This window comes from Pseudonaja textilis, chromosome 5 (assembly GCF_049901715.1).
Source record: "Pseudonaja textilis isolate UNSWEBS1 chromosome 5, rPseTex1.2, whole genome shotgun sequence".
Lineage (NCBI taxonomy): Eukaryota > Metazoa > Chordata > Lepidosauria > Squamata > Elapidae > Pseudonaja > Pseudonaja textilis.
This window is the reverse complement of record NC_141994.1, coordinates 70,406,200-70,425,919: the sequence shown is the minus strand read 5'-3', so window position 1 is coordinate 70,425,919 and position 19,720 is coordinate 70,406,200. Positions and strand designations below refer to the sequence as shown.

The following is a 19,720-nucleotide window of genomic DNA, read 5'->3' as shown; positions in this document are numbered from 1 at the left end:
TAAAAGTTTTGCCAAGTTTAATCTGGCCCTGTGGGGTCCTTGGTGCTCTCTGAGCTGGGTTGTTTTGGTGCAGACATTTCATTACCAAACCAGGTAACATCATCAGTGCATCATCCGTCTAGCCCTGTTGATGTTACCTAGTTTGGTAATGAAACATCTGCAAGAAAACAACCCAGCTCAGAGAGCACCAAGGCCCCTACACAGTTCAACTCGGAGCTAAAGATAATTCTCTTCTAATAAGGACACTTTCAACTTTTTTAAAAAAGAAGACCCAGGGATGAGACGCAACAGATCCTAATACAAATGTTATTATAATGCTATCTTGGTTTTATTTCCAGGATTTCCCTTTTGGTTTCCTGTCCTAATATGTATCTGGGTGAGAATCAGTATTTAACACTGTGTTAATCCATTTATTTCTCAATTTCCTCCTTCCCTTTATTGTCCTTAAAGGTCACGGAGCACTTATCTTATCTTGGAAGGCCTCACAATTGTGTGTGTGTGTGTGTGGGGAAAATCACTTGTTGGAATGATACAAACCTTTGACTGGAGGCAACTTCTTGATTTAAGTTTGGATTGCCTTAGATGCGGAAGGTAGAAATACCTTTTCAAATCCTTCCTGGGCACCAACAGAAAAAAATATTTCTGCAGTGACTCAGGGAGGCAAAGAAGAAATAGTGGGTTGTAAATTCTCCTTTGTTCTCCTCTTCCTCCTCCTCTGAATTGTTTGTGAAAAGAGGTGCTAAAAGAAAACTTTTAGCCCAGGGAATCCCTGTGGATCTTTTCTCCTATTATGCTTGGAAGAAATCTTGAGTTTGGCAGTCTTTTGTCATTCGTCAAAAGCTTGAAAAGACAGGTACATTCCAGAAATCTTGGGCCCATCTAGCCAGAAAAGACTTCATAGATTTGCTAATTTTGTAAACCAAATAGTTGTGTTCATTAAGAAAACTATGGTTTATTGTGTGAAGCACATTTTATCAAGTTCAGAAGCTGTGCCAAACCCGGGCTTTAGAGAAGTACCTGGGTTGGTTTGATCAATTTTTACTTTGCTGCAAAAAATATAATCTTTTCATCCCAACAAAATATATCAAGATATCCTCTGATATTCCAGGATCTGTTTAATCCTCATACCGTATTCCTCTCTACCACCTTCCGTAAGAAAACTGCTTTTCAGTGAACACAACATAACCTTTTTAAGCCTATTTTCTGCAGAGGCAGTAGAATTAAGTGATAGCAATTGGATGCTTCAAGGAGATTCCTGGTTGTGTTGTGTTATCTAAAGGGTGTGAATTCTTTTGTGGCTTCTATCTTCTCTTCCCTCTTAGGAGGTGACAATCCAGGGCCATTGACAGAAGCGACCAAATCATAGAATTGTGGAGTTAGATGGGACTGCAGAGGCCCTATAATCCAGCCTTCTTTAATATGTGGAAGGACCAGTTAAATGATCTTTGATAAGTCTAGCTTCTTCTTAATACTTTCTGAAGTTTAAACTAATCCCTTTGTTTGTTTTAAAAAAGGTTTGATATCTTTTGTTTCACAGGTCAGGTCATTCTGATAAAATTAATGCATTTGTCTGGTACTGGCTTAATACGTTGTGCAAACACAGCCTGACCCATGCCTTTGCAAAGCAATAGAGAAAAATCCCAATTGGGTTTATTTAAATATCAACCTAACATGGATTAGTAGTGTCTTCTTCTTCTTCTTCTTCTTCTTCTTCTTCTTCTTCTTCTTCTTCTTCTTCTTCTTCTTCTTCTTCTTCTTCTTCTTCTTCTTCTTCTTCTTCTTCTTCTTCTTCTTCTTCTTCTTCTTCTTCTTCTTCTTCTTCTTCTCCTCCTTCTCCTTCTCCTCCTTCTCCTCCTCCTCCTCCTCCTAGTTTTTGACGAAAATTGCCTTGAGCTGCTCAGATAGTTTCTCTGTTTAGCTTCTCAGATATACTCCCTCAACTCTGTCAAACTATTTACTAAGTCTGCATTACTATTAATCCTCCCATCCTTCCTTTCCCCCCATCTCCTCCCACTTACGACTGTAACTTGTTGCTTGTATCCTAATGATTTTTATTGACTGTTTCCTAGTATGATTTGATTGCTTATTGTACCCTATGACTATTATTAAGTGCTGTACCTGATGATTCTTGATGAATGTATCTTTTCCTTTATGTACACTGAAAGCATAGGCACCAAGACAAAGTGTCCAATCACACTTGGCCAATAAAGAATTAAACAGTTCTAAAGTTTTATAAGTGGTACAGAAAAAAACCCTCTGAGAACAGAAGCAAAGTGGAAGAGCTGAAAATTGTAGACATTATTTTAAAAGAAGACTCTTTCATCACATTCATAGGCATTCAGAACCACCAACAAAAGCAAGTTGTTTAAAAATATTGGGTCCCTTGTAGAAGTGCTGTATTTTTGTCTGAATGCAAAATTTTGTCCTTTCTCTTTTCAGGGTTTTGTAAATCTATAGCCTCCAGCTCAATCTCACCAATCTTTCTGCAAATTGGGCCTGTCTCAGACCCTTAGCCCTGGGGCTTAATCACAAAGGAAATGCTTCCTTTTGTGTTTAAATCATCCTTCCAAGGATGCTGCTTTGTGTACTTCAGTTCTCTGGGTTTGATTCTTCTGAACCAATTCAAACGAGCCAGCTAAGCGAATTCTACTCCTGCTTTAAATAAAAGGCGAGGGGGGAAGCTGCAAATAGCTACCTTGGATGCAGATAGCTGCCTTGGTGTGCGTGCCAGTTTGTGTGCATCTCCGATGCAAATTGCATGGAAATCCCACAATGGGGCGGTGCTCCCTGGCTTCTCTCTTTTTCCAAGCACCCCGAAGATGCCTTTGGACTGTGAGCTTATTTTGCTGCCACCTCCTAACACTCTGACTCCTCCCCCCTCCTGGGAAGAGGTGGGCCCGGCTTGCAAAGTGATGCTTCAGCTAGGATTCCTAAGGGCGATCCATTTGTTTTCTGCCATATGGCACGTCCACCACGTAAAATCTCTGGAGCTCTACAATTAGGGCTGGCTGAGGATGGAGTTGGAGGAAAGTGGCAGCGTGACTCTCTGCACGCATTCCCTGAACGCAGGGTTGGGCTGGGCCGAAAGCTCAGCACGGTTTCTAAATGCAAAGATACAGCCCTCTGTCTTCCTGAGTCTGAGTTGAGCAATTGCAAGAATGCCTTCAAAATTATTTAAATAATATTTAAAGCCTCAGGATCTCTCTTTTTCCCTTTTTCTAATGCATAGATACATCCCACTGTCTTCCTGAGTCTGAGTTGAGCAATTGCAAGAATGCCTTCAATATATATATATAATATATATATATCTATTTAATATATATATATATTCTTCCTAGAGCAATGTATAAGTCAATATATATATATATATATATAGATAGATAGATAGATAGATAGATAGATAGATAGATTCGCGATTTCTCAAATTTTGATATTTTTTTTCTCTTGGTCTCATTTGTAGGGTGTAAACTTTTAGGGTGTTTAATCTACTCCGTTAGCCCATTCCTGTGAAAAGGTATCTGAACTTCATAATCTAGGGAGGACAAAATACATTTCACATAGGTTTTTTTTTTTTTAATTACATTTGATACAAAGATCAGAGATGCTTCCTGTAAAACCGGCGGTTTGGATGCTTTCAGTTTTTTTCTTCCCAACCCTGTTAGAAAAGGATTTGCTCCCAAATAAAGCTGCTTGTTTGCTTAGCATGACTGCTGGTTTGTAAAATAGCTGCATTTTGAAAGGAACAAAAGTCCAGAGAGTTTAAAACATAACATATTCAGGTTTTAGTCAAATTCCAGGCAAATTTCCTACTGGCTGTAGCAGGTTTCTTGCTAAATGGAAGTGACCTTATCTCAGAGACTGGCACTAAATGGGTATATACCTTGTCTTGAAATTATTTAAAGTGCTAAGGAGAAAATCTTGATATAAATAACCACTCTTCACTATTGTTTTGCCACTGATAAATTATTCACTGATTCTTAGTAGTGAAGCCTTTGATTCCCATGGAAACAACGGGGTTCCATTCCGTGCACTTTTTGTGTTATTTATTACACTAATCCAACAATATTTATAGTGTTGATTCAAGAATAGTAAATGCTTTTAAACTATGCTTTAGATGCGGCCACGCTCATTCATGTCGCTCCTTTTCACACTGTTTCTTGCTCATCTTCCCTATAGGCCAGGTTTGTTAAGTCTGCAAGAGAATTTATTACAAGCCATGAATTATGGTTTATAAAGCATATATATATTCGACATTAATTTTAACTCTCCTTCCTTCCTTCCTTCCTTCCTTCCTTCCTTCCTTCCTTCCTTCCCCCCTGCAGTATGCGGTCCACAGCTCACCAATTCCCCCACCGTAATCGTGATGGTTGGATTGCCGGCTCGCGGGAAAACCTACATTTCCAAAAAACTCACCCGCTACCTCAACTGGATTGGCGTGCCGACGAAAGGTGAGCTCTGAGGCGAATCGTTGTTGTTGTTTTTAATGGGTGGTGTGAAATCAAAATGCTTGCGAAGGAAATAATGTATTTAATAGCCCATGTATTGATGGTGGCTAGAATATTATATGCACAATACTGGAAAAAATGAAATCATACCTCCAGAAACAGAAATAATAAGAAAAATTACAGCATGTGCCAAATCAGATAGCTTAATGTTAGAAATAAAAAACAAAGGAGAGTCTAAATACTATAAAACATGGAATAAATTTTATCAATGGTTATATAGCAGAAGACAATGTTGAAATATTAGTAGTTATGATTATATTAATTAGTAATTAATATATTAAATAAGGATATTATAAACGATGAAGTAAAATGTATATATGTATAACAAGGATGTATTGTGTTGTATTCTTATAATTAAAATTTAAAAATAAATTTTAAAAAGCCTCAGGTTTGAGGCTTTCAACCTGAGGGGATACAGGTAGTCTTCGAGTTATGACCGACATTTCCATTCTTAAGCGAGACAATCGTGGAGTTCTGCTTCCTTTTACGACCTTTCTCGCCACCAATGTTCAGCGAATCATTGCTATTATTAGCTTAGTAACATGGTTGTTAAGTGAATCTGGCTTCCCCATCGATTTTGCTTGTCAGGAGGTTGCTAACGTGGGGACGCTGCAACCGTCATAAATGTGAGTCAGTTCCCAAGCATCCAAATTTTGATCATTATGTAACTGTGGGGATGCTGCAGCGGTCGTAAGTGTGAAAAAATGGTCATAAAGGACTTTTTTCAGTTCCGTTGCAGCTTTGAACAGTCTAAACGGAACGGTTGCAAGTCGGGGACTACCTGTATATGTATGGAACAGTTATTGAAGTGGGGGTGCCCTTAATATCGAAGAATGGATCCTACGGATGTGTATATCATGAGCCTGGCCAGCTTGGCCGCAGCATCCAGTGGGCCTTGGCCGGTCTCTGGATCCTCCGGGCAGGTTCACATCTGGATTGGAGAACTGCCAGGAATTCTGAAGAGTGCCCAGAAAGTTAAAAATAAAACCAAAAAAACACAATGTATCTGACAAGAAGCCTGATTGATGTCTTTGTCCGCTTTGCAGTGTTCAACGTCGGCGAGTATCGGCGTGAGGTTGTGAAACATTACAGCTCTTACAACTTCTTCCGCCCTGACAATGAGGAAGCCATGAAAGTCCGCAAGTAAGTCTCAAATTCCCTTGAGCTTCCTTCCTTCCTTCCTTCCTTCCTTCCTTCCTTCCTTCCTTCCTTCCTTCCTTCCTTCCTTTCTTTCTTCCTTTCTTTCTCTCTCCTTCCTTCCTTCCTTTCTTTCTTTCTTTCTTCTTCTCCTTCCTTATTTCTTTTTCCTTCCTTCCTTCCTTCCCTTTCTTTTCTCTCTCTCTTTCCTTTTTTCCTTCCTTCCTTCCTTTTCCCTTTCTTCTTTCCTTTCCTTCCTTTCCTTTCCTTTCCTTCCCTTTCTTTTCTCTCTCTCTTTCCTTCTTTTTTCCTTCATTCCTTCCTTTCTTTTCCCTTTCTTCTTTCCTTCCCTTTTCTCTTTCTTTTTTCTTTCCTTCTTTTTTTCCTTCCTTCCTTTCCCTTTCTTTTCTCTTTCTTTCCTTCCCTTTCCTTTCCCTTTTATATTTCTTTTTTCCTTCCTTCTTTCCCCTTCTTTTCTCTCTTTCTCTCTCTCTCTTTCTTTCCTCCCCCCCTTCCTTCCTTTTTCTTTCCTTCGTTCCTTCCTTCCTTCCTGCCTGCAGAAAACCACTGAAAAGCTTAACAGACTAGATTTAAATGTGAGGCCACCAGGAAACATCAAGGTTATGAAGTTGGGAAAAGAAAATTTAGGTAGTCCGTCAGTTATGGAGCCTGCCCATCATAATTTTACGTTCTTTTATGCTGCAGCCGTAAAGTAAACATGTCAATCATAAAGCACACACAGTGGTCCTGAAGCCAACCCATTGCTTGCTATGGCAGGGTTTTGGTGAAAGCCAGAAGTCCCCATTTGGGGGCAAAACTATTGTTAAAACACGATCGTATCACCACGGGATGCTGCTAATGTGGCTTTATTGCCAAAAGCCCAACATGCGATCATGTGACTGCGGGGTGGATGGGAAGGGCAGGTGACCCAACCACTGGAACTTTGGACCCAAATGATAAGTCCCTTTTTCCAGGATGGTCGTAACTTTTTGAACTGTGACACTAAGCGAGGATTACCTGTAGCGTGGGTAGACCTTTTCCCACAATGTGAAAAAAGGCCATTATGGGAAAGTCTTTAATCTTCCTGCTTTTTCAGTACTTTGAGAGAGCGGTTCTCGTTCTGAAAATCTGCAGTCTTTATTCTTAAATTTGTAAATGGGGACATTGTCCTTTGTTGAGTGTTTGAACAAGAGGACACAATTGCCTCCTTCTCCTAAGGAGCTGGGGTGGCATCCAAACGCAGGTTTTGTGAAATACAAGCCGGCAGCAGATTCCATGCAGCCCCACGGCCTAAAATATTTTCCTTAGCTGGGCAAAGAAAAAAACAATTTCTTTGCAGAAGTCAGACAATCAGCCAGCAACCTCAGCGGCGTGATAAAGAGGTTATTTTTTTTAATTGCTAACACCAATTCCCCAAATCCAGACTGCAATTGCTATATGCGGGTGAGCTTTCCACCCATGTACCAATGAAGGTGCTAGTCCTCAGGGTTATGGCTGAAGCTCTACATGCACAAACCTCGACAGATAGTCCTGAACTTACAACCATTCATTCTAGCGGCCGTTTGAAGTTACAACGGCACGGAAAAGCATGTCTTAACGGCCGTTTTTCACACTTACGGCCGTTGCAGCATCCTCTTGGTCGGTCACCTGATCCAAATTCCGACGCTTGGCAACTGGTTCGTATTTATGACGGTCGCCATGTCCCAGGGTCATGCGCGATCCCCTTTTGCGACCTTCTGACAAGCACAATCAATGGGGAAACCAGATTCACTTAACAACCAGGTTACTAACTTAACAACCGCAGTGACAAGTCATTTAATTGTCTCATTTAGCAACATAAATTTTGGGCTCCATTTGTGGTTGTAAGACGAGGACTATCTGTCCCTGCCTTGTTTGAGCAGCAGTTCTGGAAAAATATGTGAAAGTCTCATTTTTGATGTTTTAAAATATTATTATTTTGTTCTTCCCGAAGCTAGAAGTAGAGTATCTCATTTTTCTACACTAAGCACCTTTCTGGCAGAAAGTGATACGTTACCTAGAGAGAAACCGGTGAATGGGCAATACCTCTGGTGAGGGGACTGCATCCAAAATTACCTCATCTGAGCTGGGGAGGAAAAAAATGAGGTTGTTCCCAGAGGACCGTCCAAAGATCTCAAGAACCTGGTCTTCAAAAGTCCCACCGGGTGGGACCTACCGGAACTTTCTGTTTCCGGCTTTTGGTGGGCCTCCAGAGTCCCACCAAAAGGTGGGGAGGACATTTTCATCCCCCCCCAAGGCCTTCCCCAGGCCTCGTGGAGGGCAAAAACAGCCTCCCTGGCCTCTGGAGGCCCGCCGGAAGCCGAAAACAGGCCCATTTTGCGACTTCCGGGTTTTTTTTTGGAAGGGCCATTTTTCGCCCTCCCAAGGATCCGGAGGCTTTCCCCAGGGCCTCTGGGAGGATGAAAATGGCCTCTCCCAGGCTTTGGAGGCCCTCCGGAAACCAGAAAAAGGCCGGTTTCCGGACAGTAGGTCGCATGGAGGCTCCTGGAAAGTGGGGCAGGGCAGGAGGTATGGGGTCAGCCGGTTGGTTGAAGTATCAGTTCGGCGAACCAGCTGTAACTTTAACATCCATTTCGCCTGAACCTGGTCCAAACTGATAGAATCCACTCCTACCTGGTGGTCTCCATGTGGCCATCTTGCAGTCCTCTGAATTTTTACAGGTCCAATTGGGCAGCCTTACTGAATAGCCTGAGGGCTGCTACTAAACTCTTGGGTGATCTAAACAGGCTTTCATTTTTTGCGCTTTCCTTACAGACAGTGTGCCTTAAGCGCCTTGAGAGACGTCAAGCTCTACCTCTCGGAAGAAGGTGGACAGATTGCAGTAAGTGACATTCCTTGAAGCGCCTTGGAGAAGACGTCTTGCGAAAGGTGTCTCTGTTTGGGAGAGCCAACCTGGTCTGATTTAAATCGTTTTAATGAACCTCCTCCAGGTCTACCCCGCGGTTTTTTAAATGTGCAGGAATCCCTAAAGATCTCCGAGTCCGAGCTTATGATTCCAATACAGGAGAATATTTCCAACTAGATCGATACCCGTGCTTCGCTACAAAACTATGTGGTCGGGCTTAGTTTTGGGGGAGGAAAAGAAGGAAAAGAAAGAGCATCCATCGGTATTCATCTGGCTAGCGTCCTGTCAGTGTGTGAGAAGCGTTGAGGGCTGTTTGGAAACTGAAACAATATTTGCTGTGTAAGCAAGAAGGAGACAGCAAGGAGTCTGGGCGTGGCTTAGCTCAACTGTTCTGTACTAAAGCTGGCTGCTACTCTGAAACTGAAACTCCTCTCCTCTGCTTGTGTTTTGCATTTGGAACAGGTTTCTTTTCAGGCGGGGAGTGGGAGTAGAACTCCCTAGCATCAGAGAATGTTAATAATAATATAGGAAATACTCTAAATACTCTGATGGCCATTTTGAAAAATCTTAGTGAGCACCTAGAAACCAAGAGGAACGTACATGCCCAATTTCAAGTTTGTAGGATTTACAGTCCTGGAGATTTTGTGATGATGAGTGAGGGGTATTTCGCTTTTTTATATCTATAGATAGATTCAGGGTTGACATGAAGGGTCCTTCATAGTGTCTTGAGTTTGGTTGTTTTCGTGCAGATTCTTCCTAACCCAACTAAGTAACATCATCAGTGCTCATTACTTAGTTTGGATGAATGAAATGTCTGCAAGAAAATAACCCATCTTGGGGAGCACCGAGGACCTCTCAAATTTGTGATGGCCCCAAATTTATGGACATTAGTTTTTTTTTTGAAGAGGAGAAGAGATCAACATTGTCCTGTGGAACTTAAAGATGTGTCCCATTTTAAATAAACAAACAAAACCCTAATTATTTCACCCACCCACCCCGTGTCCATGCTGAAGGAATTGTTTCCAGTTGTGGAAAGCAACTGACAAGGAACTGAACGGTACAGTTATGGAGAACATTGTGGTTTGGCTCTGCTCATCTTCATGTGAAGATGGTTGGGATTCTGGAAAAGTTCGTCTCCTTTTTCTTGAAAACCAACGGACAAAAATGAGCCGTCCGACATCTTTTAAAAATTTTTCTTCCCTCCCCAGGTTTTTGACGCCACCAACACGACCCGCGAGCGAAGATCCATGGTCTTGCATTTTGCCAAAGAAAACGGATACAAAGTGAGTTGACATTCTTGAACCAAAATGCGAGGGATTTTAAGGTTTGGCCCGCTGCTTTTTGTATAGGTTCCTTTCCTGTGGACATAGTTGGCACAAATATTTCCCCGATCCAATGCCCTATTGGCGTGCTAATTTACAACTGCCACGATTCCCAGCAGAGTAAGAATTATGGGCCTTTCCGCCCAGCACATTGGGTAGGAACCCTTTGGAGAACATTGATGTGGCTGTTTGTCTGCTTCTTGGGACAAACAGGTAGTTCTCAATTTACAACCATTCTCTTAGTGTCCAGGAGGCTGTGGGTTCGATCCTAGGTAGAGGCAGATATTCCTTTCTGGGCACGATGAGAATATATCTACCAATCTAATCGTTAAAACCCAAAATCAAAGCTTAACTCTCGTCCACTTCAAGCATGAAGTTCAGAAGCGGTCTCCATGTAGAAAGAAAAGTAATTATAATATTCTTTTCTTTAATCAAAATAGTCCATTTTGCCATTTCAGCCAATTCCATCAACATTTGCAACCCTTCTGTCCATGTTAGGAACTGAAGCGTCCTTCCTATACCAAAGTCACAAGGCCTTAATTCTAATGTCTTCTTCTTACGTTAGGTGTTCTTCATTGAGTCCGTCTGCAATGACCCAACTGTGGTAGCAAGCAACATCATGGTAAGTTTGAAGAGCGTTTCCTTGTCTATCAAGTCTAGCCTGGACCCCAGAAAATCCTTCAGGTTGGGCTGGAGAAATAATATTTTCTGGGAAGGGATCCAGTGGTGGGGTACAAATTTTTTTCCTACCGGTTCTGTGGGCGTGGCTTGGTGGGCGTGGCAGAGGAAGGTTACTGCAAAATCCCCATTCCTTCCCCACCCCACTAACCTGCTTTCCAGCTCCGTTCTAAGTTCTAAGTCAAGGACTACCTGCGGTAGCGAAGCCACGAGGCAGATTGAACGCTGTGGACTCTTATTTTGTCGACAGTGTTTGTCAACCTGGCCAACTCTTTTTAAGATGTGTGGACTTCAACTCCCAAATTCCTCAGCCAGCCATGACCCTCAACCTTGAAGCAAGTCTGCAAACCCGTTTTGTTTGTTGGCTTGTAATCTCTATCCCAAGGCTGTTTTAGAAGGTCAAAGGTACAAGATTGCCTGACTTGACCCATTTTTTTTTATTTTTAAATGGAAAAGATTAGAACAATTTCTCTCTCTTTCCTGCTGGATAGAGAGCAATACAACCGACCTGGCCTCGTTCTAAACTGCAGCAGTGCTGGGATTCACCCAGTTCGCACCAGTTCAGAATGGGTTGTTAACTTTTTGAGCAGCTTGGTGAACTGGTTGTTGGAAGAAATCATTAGGGCAGAGAACCAGTTGTTAAATTATTTGAATCCCACCACTGAACTGCAGTGTTTCGAATATTGGCCGTTTTATGAGGGGGTGGACTTCAACTCCCAGAATCTAGACTCTAGAAAAAGTGCAGAGAAGAGCAACCAGGATGATAAAGGGACTGGAGGCTAAAACATAGGATGAACAGTTACAGGAACTGGGCCTGGCTAGTCTAGGGAAGAGAAGGACCAGGGGAGACAGGATAACAGTCTTCCAATATTTGAGGGGCTGCCACAGACAGGAAGAGATCAAGCTATTTTCCAAAGCACCCGAAGGCCAGACAAGGAATAATAATAGATGGAACCTGAACAAGGGGAGATTTAATCTGGAAATAAGGAGAAACTTTCTGACCGTGAGAACAATCAACCAATGGAACAGAAGTTGCCCTTGGAAGTTGTGGGAGCGCCATCACTTGAGACTTTCAAGAAGAGATTGGACTGCCATTTGGGGGGGGGGGGTTGGACTAGATGACCTATAAGGTCCCTTCCAGCTCTGATTATCTCTTATCTGTAATCCTGGCAGTTTAAAGTCCACACATCTTAAGAACTGCCCAGGTTGACAAACACTGCTTTCGTAACATCCCAAGAACAGGATTGATGTAACGGGCTTGTTGCTCTTCTTAAACCATTGAACATTTCCTTTTTAATTTTTAAGGAGGTCAAGCTGTCCAGCCCAGATTATAAGGACTGCAACTCGACAGACGCCATGGAAGATTTCATGAAGAGAATCAGCTGCTATCAATCCAGTTACCAGCCTCTTGATCCGGACGGATACGACAGGTAAAGAAACACCAGGGTAACAACTACTGGTTCAGCTAAGGTTCAGATTTGCACCCACGCCACTCAAAGTAACTTGTCGGTAGCGTGAATGCTGCTTCTCTGCTGAAGATGCAGGTTGTCCTAAGTTAACACCTATTTGTTTAGGGACAATTGAACGTTACAATAGCGTGGAATAAAGGGATATGCAATCAGTCCTTGTGTCAGGATTCCAGCAATCACCCTAATTAAATCGGACATGCAATCAGTCCTTGTGTCAGGATTCCAGCCATCGCCCTAATTAAATCATGATTCTTGAGTCGAACTTCAACCAACTTCAAAGGATTTATTAGAGGCGACGTATTGGCACTGCCCTGAATGAAGCCAACTCTGGCATGCGTAATTTACAGTCCCCTGTGACCCTGTTTCCTCCCTTCCCCCCTGGGTGTGTCATAAATCAGATTCTCCAATTGAGCACGTTCACGGGCTGGGTGTCATTCACGTTTTCCAATTAAATATATTCCCGGGCAAAAGCTCTGGTAGTTTAGTTGCAATCTTTTAAAGATAAGAGTTGGAATGTACTTTCGATTTCAAACTGCGGCACTGCCCTTCCAGATTTCGTTCCTTCTCCCCCCTGCCCCCATTTTATGGCAACTACTAAAACAGGCATAGGAATGTTTTATGAGTTGACACCTTGAAGTCTCATGGAGTAGGGTTTGTGGTGTTGGAGAAAGTGGAAGACTGCGATGACCCGGGGGCACGGTACAGAGGCAACACAGTCAGCTGATCGTTCAAACTGTCCCTTTATTGCTTCAAATTTTCCCCAAATATTCCCACGTTTCTGGCATGTCCCAGAGCAAAGTGATCTCTGTCTCTCTGTCTCTGTCTCTGTCTCTCTCTTTCTCTCTCTCTCTCTCTCTCTCTCTCTCTCTCTCTCTCTCTCTCTCTCTCTCTCTCTCTCTCTCTCTCTCTCTCTCTCTCTCTCTCTCTCTCTCTCTGTCTCTCTCTCTCTCTCTCTCTCTCTCTCTCTCTCTCTCACACACACACACACACACACACACACACACACGGCTGCGAGTAGTCCAGCACAAAGCTGGGAGCACAACAGCTGCAAAACAAGAAATCCAGCAGGACAAGGGAAAGAAGTCAGTGAGCCCAGGAAGCGAAGGGACAAGGCAATTAATCCAGGAAGCCAGAAATACAACAGAAAGTCCAGGAAACGTCCAACGTCTGCAACGGCACACAATTCTCCATGAATTCAGCGTTTGTTCCCGACAAATGCCCCTCCCCGTGGCGTCTCCTTACGTCTCGGTCCCCAGGTGTGCCTTGTGGAGAGGGGCGGGGCACTCTCCTTCCGAGTAGTTGGGTCAGCCTGCGCCGTTCCTGCCTTCCCTCCACTCTCTATACTCGAGGATCAGGAAGGAGCGGTCCCTGCTCCTCGCCTGAGCTCTGTCTCTCCCTTCCTCCCTGCCTACAAGCCGTCCCAATCCTGAAAGGGCCTGGCCTGCCTCGTTTTGCTTCTCCCCATTTTCCAACGAAGCCTCCCTGTCGAATCTGCTCCAGTTCTGGCTCCTTTTACCTCTACGGATTCAGGTTCCAACGGGGGGCATGGCCAGGACTGTAAGGGTCCTTGTTATTCTCTGAGCTGGGTGGTTTGCTTTCAAGCATTTCATTACCCCACTAGGTAACATCATCAGCGCTCTGAGAGAGGGTTTGATCTGACTGTTTGGCTTTGTGGGCTACTCCACAGTGCTACGATGGCAATCCTGTGTGTTTTCGTCCCCTTAGAGAGTTGTCGCTCATCAAAGTGATCGATGTCGGTCGAAGGTACTTGGTGAACAAAGTCCAGGATCACATCCAAAGCCGGATTGTCTACTACCTGATGAACATCCACGTGCAGCCCCGGACGATCTACTTGTGTCGGCACGGCGAGAGTGAATTCAACCTCAAAGGGAAGATCGGGGGTGACTCGGGGCTCTCCAGCAGAGGCAAGAAGGTATGCGTGTCGTTTACTTCTGAGTAAATGGGCCCGGGGAGTGGGGTGGTAGGAGCATCAGCCAGAATTGCCTTTCGCAAAGAAGGGGCAAAACCCCTTCACAAAACCCCCGCAAAAGTCCACTGAAAACATCTTACAATGCTTGTGGCGGTCGCCAAGGTTCACCAGTTTCCCCAAAAGTATTTCTTGAGAAATCTTGCTCTAGAGAAAAGAAGAATTTCTCTTCAGTTTGTTCCTCCATAAAAATCATTTTGGGAGGTAGAGAGGAACTCTTTAAGAACTTTCTGGAGAACTTTGTGGTTGTCATAAAAGACTTTGAATGAGTTCTATCTTTCCTAACTCCTTGAGGGAAGGTCTCCCTTGAATAGCTCAGCTTCTGTTGACGTTCAGGACACGTCCTTGTAGTTTATGGAAGTAATTTTCAGGATATATATATACTTTTTTCTCCAATTTTCCTGTCTGGCCCACAGCCTTGGGCTGGCTAGACCAAATACTTTGGCCCTGACAAACAGTTCGCCAAAACTCGCAGGAGCTGAGTCATCACTTTCTGCATGTCCTTCCTCTTCTAGTTTGCCAGCGAGCTGAACAATTTTGTCAAGGAGCAAAACCTGAATGATCTCAAAGTCTGGACCAGCCATCTCAAGAGGACAATCCAGACGGCAGAAGCTCTTGATCTGCCATACGAGCAGTGGAAGGCTTTGAATGAAATTGATGCTGTAAGAACCTTTTTGTGTTTTTGGATTGCAGAAGAAACCAAAGGGGTTTTGATGGGGAAAGCTGTCATTTTCTTCCTCCTCCCATCTCTCTCTCTCTTTCTTTCTTTCTTTCTTTCTTTCTTTCTTTCTTTCTTTCTTTCTTTCTTTCTTTCTTTCTTTCTTTCTTTCTTTCTTTCTTTCTTTCTTTCTTTCTTTCTTTCTTTCTCACCGCTCTTCCGTTACCGGGAAATAAATCTGCCCCTTCCAATTTCCTGTCCGTTCTGAGTGTGAAAACTCAGTCTGTCAACACAAATTTCCACTCAGTCTGTAAACACGAGATACGAACAAGCTGGACAGGTGCAGAAGCACAAGGGCACAAAGCCAGCCTGTTTGGAGAGAGAGAGGATAAGAAGTTCTTATCTAAAGTTGGAAGGAAAAAAGAGAATGCAGGAGAATTTGGAACTTCTTTCGACATAAGCAGCAGGGATGGCCAAACCTGGCAACTTTTAAGACTTGTGGACTTCCAACTCCCACAATTCCTCAGTCAGCCAGTCAATTAATCTGAATAACCAGGCTGCTTATGTAGAACTAGCTCGATACCTTTGCTTCGCTACGAAACTATGTCATCAGGCTTAGTTTTGGAGGAGAAAAATAAGGGGGGAAAATTGTGCTTCCGCCTAGCAGTATTCATCTGGCTAGCGTCCTGTCAGTGTGTGAGAGAGATGAGGGCTGTTTGGAAACTGAAACTTTTCTGTGTGATCAAGAAGGAGACAGCAAGGCGCCTGGGCATGGCTTAGCTCAACCGTTTTGTACTAAAGCAGGTTGCTGCTCTGAAACTGAAACTCCTATGCTTGGGTTTTGCATTTACAACAGATTTCTTTTTAGGTGGGGAGGAGGAGTAGAACTCCTTAGCATTAGAGCGTGTTAATAATAATATGCGAAATACTAACGCTCTGATGGTCATTTCAAAAAATCCTTTCTTTAGTGAGCACTTACAAATCAAGAGGAACATATGTGCCAAATTTCAAGTTTGTAGGCGTTACGGTTCTAGAGATTTTGTGATGATGCATCAGTGGTATTTTTTTATGTATATATATAGATTCTAAGAGTTGAAGGCCACAGAGCTGGAAGTTGTCCTGGTAGGGAAACAGGCTGGTTTTGTACCAACTGGCAGATACATTCTAGGACAGAGGTGACCAATCTTGGCAAATTTTAAGATTTCTGGACTTCAGTTCCCAGAATTCCCCAGCCAGGCGGAAGTTGCCAAGTTTGAAGCCCCTAATATATATAGAAAATACAGCAGATGTTGAAATTCTTTGATTTAAGGCTGCTGAGCACATCCTGGTATAAAGATTGGCAGAATTAGGAGAAAGAGCTATGTGGATTATTATTATTATTATTATTATTATTATTATTATTATTATTATTATTATTATTTCTTCCTCTTCTTCTTCTTCCTCTTCCTCCTCCTCCTCTTCTCCTCCTCCTCTCTTTTCCTTCCTCCTTCTCTTTCCTCCTCCTCCTTCATCATCATTATCACCTCTTTATTCTTGTAGGGTGTGTGTGAAGATATGACTTACGATGAAATCAAAGAAACATATCCGGAAGAATTTGCTCTACGTGACCAAGACAAATACTATTACCGCTATCCATCCGGAGAGGTTTGTGTTTGGGCACACCAAATATATATATATATTTAACCATCGGGTGGGATGGATGCCCAAGCAATAATAGGCTAGTGCTGATCACTTGGAACATGAAATTGGGAGCCTTGATGTTTCCTCCCACCCCATCTGGCTCTTGGGCCAATGTTGGAATGATTAAAACAATTGTGCAATAATCCTCGACTTACAACCGTTCGTTTAGCGGCTGTTCGAAGTTACACCTGCGCTAAAAAAAAGTGACTTAGAAAACTGATCCTCATACAGGTAGACCTCGACTTACAACCACAATTGGTCCCAAAATTTCTGTGGCCAAGTGAGACATGGTTGTTCAGTGAATCACTGCAGGTGTTGAGTAACATGGTTGTTAAGTGAATCTGGCTTTCCCCATTGACTTTGCTTGTCAGAAGGTCTCCAAAGGGGAGCATGTGACCTCGGCACCCTATGCAACCGTCATAAATACACTGTCAGGGCTCCGACAAATCCACCCCCATTCAAATCATAAGTCTCTAGCCACATCTCTCAAGAGTTTTTTTTAAAAAAGATTTATTAGGAGTGGGCCATGTCAGTGTTAGCTGCGTGCAGCCGACTCTAAAATACATCATTCATTTCCCCCTTGACCCTGATCTTCCCCCCACCCCCTGGATTCTCCAATGGGACACATCCATAGCCAAGAGTCATCAATCATGCTCTCCAGTAATCTTGCGCGCCAACAGCTTTGGCTGCCTAGCAATTATCCGAAGCATTTAAGGAATGCACTGCCTTCCCCACTCCCTTTCTGCTGGCAACTAAAAGACCAAAGGAGTATTTTTTTAGTTGACATCACATGACTGTGGGGGAATACTGCAACAGTCCTAAGTGTGAAAAAACAGTCAAGGGCTCCCTGTACCAAAGGAGGCCAGGAGATCCCTCTTACAGGATCCAAGATTGCCCATATCCGGCACTGCATCGTTTTTTGCTTCCTCTAATCAGGGATCTCCAGCCTTCCTTGACCATGTTAAGACTCAATTCCCAGAATTCCTCAGCCAGCCAAATCATCTCATTAACCTGGGCATTTCTCTAGAATTCTGGGAGTTGATGCTGGCGGAGGAATTCTGGGAGTTGAAGTCCACAAGTCTTCAAAGTAGCCAAGATTGGAGATCCTTGCTCCTCTGCGGCTCCTCTATTTCTGCCAAAAGACTAACCTGTAACTCATCACCTTCTCTTGGTCTGTTTCCCCGCCCCTCCCCGCTCCAGTCCTATCAAGATCTGGTGCAGAGGCTGGAACCGGTGATCATGGAGCTGGAAAGACAAGAAAATGTCCTTGTGATTTGTCATCAGGCCGTCATGCGTTGCCTGTTGGCTTACTTCCTCGACAAAAGCGCAGGTGGGTATTACATTTGTTTTGCTACGGGTTCGGTGGGCGTGGCTTGGTGGGTGTGGCATGCTTGGGTGGGTGTGGCATGCTTGGTGGGCGTGGCAGGGGAAGGATACTGCAAAATCCCCATTTCCCTCCCCACCCCACTAACCCGCTTTCCAGCTCCGTTCTCCTGTGCAGGGCAACCCAAGAAGACCCAGCCAATCAGCTGGGACTCGATGGGAGGCGGAGAATAGATGGGGGCGGGGCCAGTCAGAGGCGGGATTTGCCGGTTCTCGAAACCTGCTGAATACCCACCTCTGGTCTCTACACTCTCTGCAACTTCCCTGGGGCAGGAATGGAAGAAATGAATTTAGGATGGGTGCTGTGATCCTTGCAAGGGGGGGTGGGAACTGACTCCAACCACCCACCCACCTCCCAAACAGGAGAGAAAATTTAAAGCAGCCCCTGGAACCAAAGAAACTTCGATGCATGAGAAGCGAAATGTTTTCAAAGGGGCGGAGGGGAACCCAAGAAAATTTAGTTGTCTTTTGGAGGAAAAAAAAAAACTCCTTTGGGATTTTCCCAAAGGTGCTTTTTTCTTTCAAGAGGCACCTGGACTTTCTTGTTTTTTCTTCTTTTGAAGACGTTTCGCTTCTCATCCCAGAAGCTTCCTCAGCATTGACAGGATGGTGAGAAATGGAAGGGTTTATATTCCTTGCAGACAGAACTGGTCACTTGCATCGTTTTTAGAGGGCCCTTAAGGCCACTTGGAGGTTTATCTGTATCCTCAGGGTCACCTGAGTGGTGTAAATGGTTCCCGTAACCTGCCATTGTTCCTCTGGGAAATCCATTCCTCCCCCTACATCATTCACAGGGTGTCCATCCCAAATTGTATAGCTAAAAGTCTGTACAGTTTCTCAGTCATCCCAGGTCAGGATTGTCCCAAAGGTGCTTTTATAAAATGAGGCAACTGGACTTTCTTGCTTTTTCTTCTTTTGAAGACGTTTCGCTTCTCATCCAAGAAGCTTCTTCAGCTCCTGAAAAGCCTTTGGGATTTGAAGTGGGTTTCCCCACCACCCACCCCTCCCCAAACGGGACAATTTCAATTCCCAGAATTCCCCGGGCACCAATTCTGAATTGTGGGAGTTGGAAGTTTGAAAAGGGCTGGATTAAAAGAGAGTGTTAAAAAGCAGGATTGGTGGGGGTACCATTTGTGGCCAGGTGTAGCAGGAATGCATTTCTAATCCTTTATTTCTTTTTTTTTCCCTCCCCCTTTCAGAAGAAATGCCCTACCTGAAATGTCCTCTCCACACAGTCCTGAAGCTGAGTCCTGTAGCTTACGGTGAGCAAATCCATTTTATTACAGAGCCGGCTGTGTTCACACAACACGCTCGGCTTGGCTAAAAATCAGGCAGGCAAGGCAGTTGCTGTGGTTACAGACGCTCCTTAACAACCGTTCGTTTTGTGACCACGGTTCCAAAAGCACTGAAAAAAAAAAAAAGCAACTTGTGACTGTTTTTCCACACTTACGACCATTGCCCCATGGTCAGCTGATCAAAATTCGGATGCTTGGCAACTGGTTCATATTTATGATGGTTGCCGTATCCCGGGATCACGTGTTCCTCCCCCTTTTTTGGGGGGGGGGCGGGGCGACCTCCTGATGAACCGCCAGATTTACTCCACGGCCGCGCTACTAACTTAAACAACAGCGGTGATTCATTTAATAACTGGCAAGAAAGGTTGTAAAAAGGGAACAAAGTTCACTTAACGGCCGTCTGGCTTAGCGAACAGAAATCTCAAGCTCCAATGATGGTCGCAAATCAATCTGTACGGGAAAGTTGGCTTGGAAGATCTTCCAAGCTACAAAGGAAGCATTGACAACATGTCTGTTTAGCAGGAAAATAGAGGGTTTGCTGCCTTCCCTTGCCCCATTTGTTTACACTTTTATCTTGGGAGTTAAGATAAGGTTGGAGGCGGTTCGGCTCAAGATGTTCTGCGGAACGCAAAAGGATCGATTGAGCATTGATTGTATAAGCCCCAATCAATACCCCATAATCCTAGCTTAGTTTATTTGCACTGATGGTTTTATCCAGGGGT

At 43.8% G+C, this 19,720-nt stretch overlaps 1 protein-coding gene across 5 annotated transcripts in view; it reads left to right on the top strand.

The window, feature by feature from the left end:
• PFKFB3 (6-phosphofructo-2-kinase/fructose-2,6-biphosphatase 3) overlaps window positions 1-19,720 on the top strand; it is a 75,147-nt gene that overhangs the window by 43,876 nt on the left and 11,551 nt on the right. For all 5 annotated transcript variants that reach the window (XM_026721581.2, XM_026721580.2, XM_087935329.1 and 2 more), the window contains exons 2-12: window positions 4,323-4,448; window positions 5,552-5,648; window positions 8,436-8,502; window positions 9,735-9,809; window positions 10,414-10,470; window positions 11,832-11,956; window positions 13,721-13,928; window positions 14,498-14,644; window positions 16,180-16,284; window positions 17,521-17,650; window positions 18,903-18,965. In XM_026721581.2, the coding sequence (XP_026577366.1) occupies window positions 4,323-4,448; window positions 5,552-5,648; window positions 8,436-8,502; window positions 9,735-9,809; window positions 10,414-10,470; window positions 11,832-11,956; window positions 13,721-13,928; window positions 14,498-14,644; window positions 16,180-16,284; window positions 17,521-17,650; window positions 18,903-18,965 (1,200 nt within the window). The remainder of the gene's footprint in view (window positions 1-4,322; window positions 4,449-5,551; window positions 5,649-8,435; window positions 8,503-9,734; window positions 9,810-10,413; window positions 10,471-11,831; window positions 11,957-13,720; window positions 13,929-14,497; window positions 14,645-16,179; window positions 16,285-17,520; window positions 17,651-18,902; window positions 18,966-19,720) is intronic.